General features: G+C 34.6%; 1 protein-coding gene across 1 annotated transcript; it reads right to left on the bottom strand.

Moving 5' to 3' along the window:
• Nucleotides 1-19: 19 nt before the first annotated feature.
• On the bottom strand, nucleotides 20-10838 carry LOC110992003 (probable cleavage and polyadenylation specificity factor subunit 2). The gene is made up of 13 exons (XM_022257619.2): nucleotides 10540-10838; nucleotides 10193-10458; nucleotides 9802-10047; nucleotides 9300-9487; nucleotides 8423-8646; nucleotides 8018-8167; nucleotides 6015-6213; nucleotides 5616-5706; nucleotides 5320-5506; nucleotides 4966-5056; nucleotides 2535-2649; nucleotides 1008-1195; nucleotides 20-144 (listed from the first exon to the last, which is right to left on the bottom strand). Exons 1-13 carry the CDS (start codon nucleotides 10686-10688, stop codon nucleotides 52-54), a joined length of 2187 nt encoding a protein of 728 aa, XP_022113311.1. The 5' UTR covers nucleotides 10689-10838; the 3' UTR covers nucleotides 20-51.
• Nucleotides 10839-11259: the final 421 nt, after the last annotated feature.

Raw genomic sequence — 11259 nt, 5'->3', positions numbered from 1 at the left:
ATTTAAATAAAATAAAATATACTTAACTTTTTTTTATTGACAACTTAAACGTTAAACAATGGCGAACTGGTCATAGAGCAGCTCCCTTACTTTGTAATATTCTTCCGATAAAACTCCTTCCAATGCAATTCGACCGTTCTCCATCTAGAACAAGAATTGTTTTGACTACGATGGTAAATGTCTATATTTGTTGGCCAAAACATTGGTCTTGGCGTCACATTTTTGTTAATTTCTTGATATTTTTAATGAGCAAGTAGACATTCATTACTTGACTTATTCATTTATTGACATGTCAATATGTAGGACAACATATTCTGGGGCTGCCTCACGACGTTGAAACGCAAAATAACATGTAGCCTAATAAATTTATGAACGTCACCAGAAAAGATGTTAAATTTATTCTAGTTTTACATTTACTGCCAGTTCGCAAGTCAAGAGCATAGTGCGGGCAAGACACCCTCCGCCACTCTTTTTTAATCGACAAGTTTTTAATCATACAAATTGTTTGAGAGGGACAGCAGCCATACATATATATTGAACTGGAGCAAAGCAATCCTAAGGATTGGGATAATTTAAATAATCGCCAAATTTATACAGCGTACATGATTAACTCACGTTTAACGACAGTTTTGAATTAACTAAATGATAATTAGTATTGTCTTTTACTAACATAACTTTTACACATTTAAAGAAAACACTTTTTACGGATTATAGTTATGTATTATTGTATTTAAACTTATAATTTTGTTGTATTTAAACTTATAGTGTTTTCCTTCACCATACGAAAAATATTATAATATTCAGTAAATGCGCAAAAAATAAAAAACAATCATTACAGAAGACGGTCTCAGGGCTGAGAGTGGAAAGCCCAAACCACTAGACTAGGCCATTGAGTCTTTGCTGTTTTGGTCTTACATACAGAACCACAAAAACATATACAATAAAATCCAAAACTCTTTTTAATTAAGTCTATACATTATATGTAGGAGAAAAAAATTTGAACCTACCCTCCGAATAGCGATAGTTCCATTACAGCATTCCAGCGCTCCTGCGTTAAATTCAGCGTTAAGACCATGCTTGGCGAGAGCGCTTCTCAGCTCGGAAAGCTTCAAAGAGTTGATGAATGCCGCCGCGTGACCCAGCGTGTTGCCCTCACAGGCCTCTAGTGCTATCATGTCATCAAGAACTGATTCTTCTGAGGAAATGAAAATTTGGAAGAACCCCATTTTTTATTTAATATATATAATCTTTTTGAGAACTGCCCTTGATAGATAACAAAGTTATTAAAGAATAAAAAAAGACATTAAAAGCATTATGCATTTACTATTTTAATGCTTTTATGTAGTATAAAATAATATAATATATTAATTACTTCAGAGTAGGTTATATTATATACCCAGCAATTAAAAGCATACATACAAACAAAGACAACACTTAAAAGATATTTAAAGACGATGAGAGGAAAATACCAACATTGAAAAAGTGAGATTTCATCACATTTTCATGTATAGGCTTAAGCTTTGGCGCCAGGACGAGGTCACATAGTCGTGGTCAAGTCAAGGACTTATACGTTTGTCGTCATACAAAGTTATTATATTATAATAATTAAATATTGAATATATGTAGGTACATTAAATCTGGTTGGTGACAAAATATTGAAATAAAATCATTATGTTCAATAAGTGGTCCCCCTAAGTCCTGGAATCCCCTCCCTGGATCCGCCGTTGCTTGTACGGTTGGGTTATCGGAGCGCTTTAAATAATAGAGGATTTTATTTTTACTCTATATTAATCACTCGCAATGATTGCAATGTAACAGTGAGAGTTCCTACGTCTGGCTCTCGGGGCGTAACTCCGACAATTTAACATCGCCACGCTTATAAACTAAGAAAGCTTGAGTGAGCAAAACAGCCTTGGCTCGTACGGTATGTGGCAATAAAATGTGTAAAGACCAGAATTATCAAATAATCTTTATTTTTTTATATTATATAACGAGAAGGAGGCTCATCTGATATGAAGTGAACACACATTTCCAGAAGTGGGCAAGTGCCATCCCGGCCTTTAAAGAATTGAAGAAAAATAAAGAATTTTTGAAGAGGAATTGGTTCGAAAATACTTCAGAGAAATTATTCATTCACTAATATATTTTACTCTTAATTGTTACTGTTAATATTAAACTTGTTGTGTTTTTGGAATTCGAGATAACGTAAGATTATTAATAAATTTATTTTAGAACACACGTAATTGAACAATTGTAACATTCATTAGAAATAGTGAGTGATGGGGGTTTTGGATATGATTTAGACAAATAAAATTTACAGACCGCAGACACCGCGCACAAAACAGCCATCACCCACGCCATCACCACCGGCTGCGGCAATTATTGTCTTCGCGAATACATATAAACACGTTTCACATAAGAATGGTGTACCCTTTGCCTTCTAAATAGAAGAGAAATTAAAAAAAAGAACGGTTAGATTCTTTCGTGGTACGTATTGTGTTGAATTAGCTCATACGATTAGTAAAAACACATACCACTATTAGGCTCCCTAGCGCGAGGTTCGGCGACAGTAGCTGTCAGCCAGGCCAGCTCCGCATCTCCAGCTGTGCGCCAAGACATACCGCACATCAGACTGTCTGTCAGTTTCACCTGTATGTAGATATTAGTTATTATAAGGGACACTAACAATATACAGTAATCCCCCGAGGTCTACCCCGTTATAGATATTCGTGTTGTAAGTGCATTGAAATAAATTTTTTAATACAGTTGCTCAAAAAGTGGCATATTGCAGGGAGGTATAGCGTTCGGAAAGTGGGCTATTACACACTCGTGCTTTTTCTTTGCCATTCCCGCACTCGTGCGTTTTCTTTGCCAACTGTCAAAACAATGTGTATTAAAAAGAAAAAACCAACCACGAAGGTTTTATTAAAAAGATTCATAGAAGTTTTTATGATATATGATTTCTAAATATTATAATAGGTAATTGGATTCAATAAGTTCGGTTAGGTTTCTTTTCATTTCATATCAATTAAAAAAATATTAAAAAGAAAAAACTAACCATGAAGTTTTTACTAAAAAAAATCACAGAAGTTTTATGATTCATGCAAATATTTTAAAATGCAGATTTAATGATTGGACTCAATGAGTTAGATTTGGTTTTCTTTCAATAAAAATAGTCTACTGAAGAATTGGCTGTATGGGCCAAGTTCCCTTTGCCTAACCAGAATGGGTGAAGAAAAGAAAAAAACAAGCTTTGCTCATATTCTTTGCGGTTGGCGCCATTTTCTAAAAATGTTCTTTCGAGTTGAGTTATTTGTTGCACAAAATGAGTAATTTCGACGATATTTTATTTGAATGAATACCACCCGAACGCAGTATAATTGCATAAAATGCTTCGGAGAACAATTTACCGGAAACATATAAGTCGCTACATATCTACGTGCAACGAATTTATTCCGTAGAGAGAATAGAAAAAAAGCAAATAGTTTAATTAAATTGCTTAATTTTTTCGCAACTGTATTAAAAATAGTCGTTCAGTACACGTGCGGTACCGTCATTGCAACTTGTTCCGACTGTCAACCCTCACCTTCGGCTGCGCCTCGGCTCGGGTAGACATTCGTCGGAACTCGTTGCAATGACAGGCTTTCCGCACTTGTAATGAAATATACTATTAAATTTGTAAGAAATTAAAAGCAAAGATTTGGCCTCTATCAGCAGGAGTCATGGACGAGGAGGAGCATGCACTTACATTCTAATGGGTACAACGCGCAACTACATAGTGGAAACAACTAAAACATATATAGGTGACTGAAATCGGGTTAAAGGGGAATTACTGTACATAGAGAAAATATGTTACTAAAACACACGATATATACACATTATTAAATCAGAGAAAAACTAATTATAATATTCTAGAAATTGGCGCCTGGTAGATATTACTGGTGAGCTCAGAGCAGATGCTACCCTCGCTCAACGAATAAGTATCGCAATACAGCGAGGAAATGCTGCCTGCGTTAAACATACAACTTATTAAATTTGTTTTAATTTTCTTTTTATTAATTTTAAAAATTATAAATACTGTATATTTCATTGTTATGATTACTAATAAACGTTAACAAAATTATTTTTTAAAGTGCAATTGGCCACAGCTTATTTTACTATATTGATCAATATCAAAGCTTAAAGCTACATTGTGAATTGAATATGGTTTGAGGTAACTTTTTATTACGATAACATGGTAACCATGACTACAAGCACGGTAGGGCCTGTGCGGTAAGAGTAACGGTATGGTGAATTAAAAATAACGAATAAATTTAATTCTCTTTTCCTACGCGTTGCGTTGTATTTTAATATTAAGTATTATGTTTCGTTGCTGACCACGACGCTCAGAAATGAGCTGCCGACTAAAGAGAGAGAGAGAGAGATTAAGACTAATATCAAGCTATAATGACGTAACAATGTTGCCAACATAACTAAGCACTGCTGTTACCTCAAATACCTCGACGGTATTTTGCCGAGCAGACTCTATAAGCTATGCATGTACATATAAAATTGATTTAAGTATGAAGTAGATAAAATAACCGCATTTTTAAATACGTAAAATGTTTTGTTTAAGAAATAAAATAAGTACTGGCGCACGCACTCTGGCGAGGTTCCTCGTAAACACGCACATATTCGAGCGAAACAAACAAGAACAGTTTTTTTGTTTACGCACGAGTGTCGATAAAAAGATTGATTGATTGATCTAAAAAACCTAAATAAAAAAAGGTAAATATAAGAATTGAAACATAATAAATAATATGTATATGCAACAAAAGTCAGTATAAAGATCTAGCTTCTCTGGTTTACCATCGTCTTTAGTAAAACGATTTCTACAACTTTTTAATTAGAAACTCCATAAGTAGCAATTACATCAAAATTAAATAATGATGACAGAAGAATAGAATAACTAAAATAATATCGTACCTGGTAAATATGCGATTCAGTGGTGGCATCCACTACGTCGCCCTTTCCAGGGGTGTATATCTTTTCTATACCTTCATTCTCACAATGTTTTCTGTAATTAACAATATTATTTAATTATTGTTTTCTGTTAGCACGACACCTTTAACTTAAACGGATATAATCACGAATTTATATAATTAAATTATTTTGAATTATGAATAAAAGAGAATTTTAGATAAAATGTTATTTAAAAATATTAAATATATTTAATATTCAATAGTTCTTGCCTTTTGTGCTTGCACCTTGCCCAAATGACGGCCACTAAACCCCTGCTAATAACGATGGATTGACGATATTTCTCTAATATATAAATACCTGAGCGTGTTAACAGCATTAGTTCCAGCCCGCAACGCCACTATAGCCCTGGGCTTTGCATGTGCCACCACTCGAAGTAGGGACTCACCGTCGCACCTCCCTTCCAACTCTATGTATTGAATACTAGCTTTAATCGCTATCTGTCGCACCGAGGCCATACATTTGCTCGGTATTTCTATTATTTCCTCTGAAAACAAACATAAATTTTATAATATATTTTATAATAGAGATAGCTATATCATTCCTTTTTACAACGAATTACCTGCATTTTTTAAGTCGGTTAAAAAAGAATATACCTTCAGGCTCAGGTTTCTGCGGTGGGGCGGGAGGTACGTCTCGTATTTCCCCTTCAGCATCAACTATTTCTGCTAATCTGTAGTCTTCAGGCTGTAATATTAACAATTTATTAGAAGGCGTTCGCGTGACACTTCAATAGAATATTATTAAACGCAACAACAAAATAATGCTTCCCTTATTGCTTTTGCAAACTAAGTTGTTTTATTTGGCTTAAGACAAAAGCAAATCAATTCTTAAAAGAGCGGCAACGCACTCGCGAGCCCTCAGGTAATGAGTGTCCTTGATTGGCTGCATCACTTAACTTCAAATAAGCTTTCTGCATGTTTGCTCACATTCATTAAAAAATACAATTAATGACATATCACGTAGCAAATAATAATTAAATTAGAAATAATTACTCGAATAATTTCGCCATAGTCATCCGCCCTGGTGCGGTCCTCGTGACAGGGGTACATGGCGTGGTGTTTTTTGTTGGACTTGAAGCAGCCGCCGGCCCTATACTCGGCGCGGACCGGGATGTCATGGCGCCCCGTCACCACCCACATCTCCAATTCACCATCCGACTCTGAATCTGATGATAGGCCGTCCACTTCTTCTCTGAAAAAATCGTAAAAGTTAAATAGTCCAACGTTAATCAGTCCACGTTTGGCTTCTTCATGACATACATAATTATGGTGATCCCGTGTAATCGACACGTTTTTGGGGTTTTCCATATCTCATATACATATATCTTACAAAATAAATTGTATATATAAATATTAATCAGCCGGCTCGTAATTGCTTGCGTGACCCGATCATACCTTTTTGCAAGTTAATCAATCTAATTGTCTATAATCACGGGTAAATTTTAGCTGACGATGTTACCTTGGTCAGACTGAAAACGTTTAGAAAATGAAAGCCAGGTTAATGTAGAAAGGTGTCAATCCTTTTATTGCATTTCGATGTAATCTCCGTTCCTCTCCACACATCGTCGCATTCGATGGAACCACTGAAAAATGCAGTGGGCCCATTCTTCTTATGCGGTCTCTTCTATCTTTACCTTACTACTACTGACTACTTTCTTTCTTTACCTTAGTTGGCCGATCCTCGAAAGGAAACACTCACTGAGCTATATATATGCAGCTTCCATCACCTGTGACGATGTCAAATACAGCACTTGAGTTACCGCCATTGAACTTATCTAACATTTGGCGACAGTCCATGCGAAGTTGTTTCTGGTCGTCGGATAAAGTATGGGAAATCCATCGGGTACAAAGCTTTCTGACGCCTAATTGTTCGTGTAGTATTATTTGAACTTGACTCATACCAATGCCTAAGCTTGCCCGTATCTGCTGATAGGTCACTCTCTGACCTTCCTCTATCATGCGACGCACAGCACTGAAGATAACATCAGTAGTCGCTGTTAAAGTACGTCCCTCACGCAGATCATCATTGAGATTGCTACGTCCACGCTTAAACTCATTTAACCAATTGTAAATAGTGGCACGAGATGGGACTTCGTTAAGAAATGCTAATCGCTGCCTATCATAGCTTTGTTGTTGAGTAAGCCCAAAACCAAAATCATAATAAATCATTGACAGAAAAATTTATCGCGTTAGGTTCATTTTCACGTGTATATTTGCCGCCAATTCTCCTAAATTAGGTTACCAAAAGTTCTTTAATTATAATTCAAAAAAAGTTTTCATTAGCAATGTTTTTAACTGGCCAGTTCTATACATTTTCAGTGTTACCCACATATGAAATGACCAATCAATGAAAACTCAATATTTAAAAATAAAAATTGTGCATGGAAATGGCCACGAAATGATAAGAGTGTCAAAGGACGTTGTATCTGGCTATTAAATAAATATTTAAAAAAAGTCATGATACGAACCATGATCAACAACCAGGAAAGATTAGGTACATAATGGAGTGCTTAGACGGATGCAAAATAACCGACTTTCGAGCGATCGTGATAATTTCAGCATAATGAACAATTATCCAAATATTATAAACGAATTATTTAAAAAAATGTAAATGAAAGGTTTTAAGTTTAAACAAATATATTACACATTTAATTAAAACTTCTTTAACTAATGCGAAATTCTTACATAATTTACAGCAATTGTGGCCTGTGTGAGAGAAATGTTAACAAATAATCCTAAAATATCAATGTTAAATAAAAATGTCTATTTATCAATTCAATTTCAAAATTATCTATTTATCGTCAATCCCTCTAAGTTACCTTTCTTAAACAAGATACAGAAGCGATACGGCATATCTCGTGCATTTCACGCAAAAGGATATAGAATTTAGTTGTCTATGGAGAAGACGCGCAAGGTCGACTTGTTGATACTAGGTTAATCACTCGATGTTTGATTTTAATTAAACCATAAAACACTTTCATAAGTACTTCACTAACTTCACAGGATCCTTGACTTTAGTCCGTTGCTGTTGCATAAACTCTTCTAGTTCTGCTCCCTCTAGCCGTACTCGACGGCGTACTGTCATCTCTATGGTACGGTCGCCGCCCTTGTCTATGAGGTCTCGGGCAAGCGTACCTGGTGATGTTCTGAAATTTAATAGCACATCTTATATATTTCTCGGCCCAAAGGACTATCTGCACATTCATTTTATGAAAATGATCACTTGAAACTATGTTTCATTCAAATAATCATTTAACGATCGTATGATATAACTTGATATAACTTCCACTAAGTTGTTGAAATAGTAAATCTCACAACTGCAGATGCCAACAGGCCCGGCTGAACCATGAAAAATTCCGTTGTCTAAATAAAAGTTCTAGATAAATTGTATATTAGCTTACCTGGCCGTCAATACAATAGAATTTTGTGATTGTTGAGCCCATAAAATGAAGAGATCTCTGGCGAATCCTGATTCTAAGTCTGGGCAGGAAGCCAACACCACCTTAGGTCCAGGTGTCCTAGTAACCTCAGCCACAGAGTGACATAAATGCAGGTGTCGTAGAGCAAAAGGATTACTTCGGGCACCTTCAAAAGCACGAGTTAATTTGTCACTCATCCATTCTATCTGCAATAATATGTGTATTTTGTTACACTTAGAAACATACAATAAAAATGAAATTAAAGTAAGAAAAATTTTAAGGCTTTTGTAACACTTGCTGTTTCAAAAAATTGGAAGATATAGATTTTAATTTTCTCTTAAAAAGATAATAATTACATCACAAACACATAATTACACAAATCATGTTCTTAATTGAATCAAAGTAATATTATCTTTTATTAGTAAGCAGTTGAAAGAAGCATGCTCGGCATCAAGATGAAAGATAAAATTCGAAACACTGACATACGGCGTAAGACAAAACTAACCGACATACTGATCAGAATAGACCAACAAAAATGGAGGTGGACAGGACATTTGATGCGTTCTTCAAAGAACAAATGGAGCAACATTGTCACACACTGGTATCCACGTAACGGCAAAAGAAGTAGAGGACGTCAATACAGACGATGGGAAGACGAACTAAAACTGACAGCAGGTCCAAACTGGAGGAGAGTCACCTTGGACAGAACACAGTGGAAAGAATTGGAGGAGGCCTTTGCCGAAAGGCACACTGTTATTAGGGACATTCTATAATTTTAATGTACATATATATAGTAACTTTAACAGTAATAAAGGCTATTTTATTTTATTATTTTAATATTATATTATTTTTGTGTTACCTGCGACTTAGCAAACTCCACCACATTGTAACTGACATTTGACAAGAGTAACAGTGAATATGCCACAAGCCCTGAGTCTTTATTTCGCCAAAGCTGATCCAGCATGTGAGCTAACTCTAAGACTCGCCCTGCTGTGTCTGTGCAAACTAGCACAGATCCACCACCCCGTAAAGTTGTTAGTATTGTTGCTGGAACATAAATAACATATCATTAAACAATATATATAATAAAATAAGCATAATATTAACTTAATATAATATAAAAAATTTTTGGGAAGTACAGTCAAACAGATTTTGACTGTACATATCTGTGTTTTGCAATACACCACCATTTACCTGCTAAAGTTAACCAAGTTCTAAACCAATTCAACTTAATCCTTCAAGAAAAAAATGTATTAACTCAAAAATTATCTGTAAGACTACTTATTTATTAAATTTGTCTTTAGTTTCATTAAATATAGATTTTTATAAACAGAATAACTATTAATTTATAATATACAAACTCATAAGCTTTTCATCCCTCAACCTTCTCCTCTGCTGCACATAATCTGCATTCATAGCTCCCAATAGTAACAGTGATGGTCTCATAATCTTTTCAATTTCACACCCATTAAGATGCCTCTCCTTTTTATGGTTAAAGTCTGGTGCATAAACAATATCCTCTTCACCTGGGGCGGCTATACGCCATATTGTCCCACCAAGAAGATGTCCTGCTGGCAATGGTGTTATACGGAGTCCTAAACCTTTGCCTAAAATTCACAGAATTTAAGTCAGATATTTAAAGCCAAATGGCTAATGCCTAAATATAATTAAAAAATTGTAACTGGTTTGTTACTATAAGTTTCTATACTTGAAATGTATATATATATGCCTTTTCATACAAAGTTACCTTACCCTTCATATCAATACTCTGATTATATTTCAATTGGGTTATTCTATCAAATGCAGTATCAACATCATCTAAAGTAAACAGGTCAAAATCTGTCATATTTTTATGTGACTGATATAAATCATACATAAACATTTGGCCCATTTTGTAGACAGGTAATGTGGCATATATTGGACAATTAAGACCCAATTGTCCAACCGCATATGGAAGTGCTCCTAAGTGTAACGGGTCAGAATGAGATAAAAGTACTGCATCTATACTGTTTACATGCCTGAAAAAGTTTTAAAAGGTTATAGATATTAATAATAAAGCGAAACAAAGTACCTAATATCCACCTTTTAACATAACATACCTTTTTAATTCTTTAATAAGGTCTGTATCGAATTTCTCGTCCCAGCCACAATCTAAAAGGAATTTAAATTCATCTATTTGCAACACATAACAAGGCGGAGATTCGTCCCCAGCTCCAGAGAGGCAGTGTAATTTTATAATGGAGGTCATATTTGGATTTCATTTAAATCTTACACATATATTCTAAAGGTTTTATCTATAACTATTAAAAACACTATATACAGATCGATAAAACATTAATGCAATATTGGCAACTGCCGACAAAATAATCCGCGGTTAGAGACTACCGCTGACCGCAGTCTTCTACAGTGGACACTTGACAGTTAACAGTTGAACATGAAAATAACCAAAGACAAGTTAAAAAGACTACGACAAAACAAAAACGGCACGGCATATTATTTAGTTTTTTTTTTCAGGAAAAATCTTTCATATAATTTGCCAACACTCTGTTATTTTTTTTTAATTTGTTATATTTTTAATATGTAATATTTTTAACTAATAACAAGTATACTACATGTACAATAATAAAATATATAAAAGGGCGAAGTCGTAGTCCTTTCTTAGTGTTATATACTCTATAGTGTTACTATGAATAAGTACATGCGACTATCCAAATAACACTTGTATACACATTTATATATTATGTCGCAGCCAACAAGCTTAGTAAGCTGTTAAATTAACAGCCTAGACTTTTTACTAAACAGCGCTGTTTAGTAAAAAG

The sequence above is a fragment of the Pieris rapae genome, chromosome 1 (assembly GCF_905147795.1).
Source record: "Pieris rapae chromosome 1, ilPieRapa1.1, whole genome shotgun sequence".
NCBI lineage: Eukaryota > Metazoa > Arthropoda > Insecta > Lepidoptera > Pieridae > Pieris > Pieris rapae.
Note: the sequence above shows the minus strand (reverse complement) of the source record. Positions and strands in the feature narration are given on the sequence as shown.

Excerpts from the sequence above, each read along its gene's own strand:
- LOC110992003 (XM_022257619.2), bottom strand. The coding sequence starts at position 10,688 with ATGACCTCCATTATAAAATTACACTGCCTCTCTGGAGCTGGGGACGAA. Across the intron at positions 1,196-2,534 it reads CGCTAGGGAGCCTAATAGTG|AAGAATCAGTTCTTGATGAC; the intron begins GTATGTGTTTTT and ends TCATTTCCTCAG. Across the intron at positions 145-1,007 it reads GAACTATCGCTATTCGGAGG|ATGGAGAACGGTCGAATTGC; the intron begins GTAGGTTCAAAT and ends TTCTTGTTCTAG.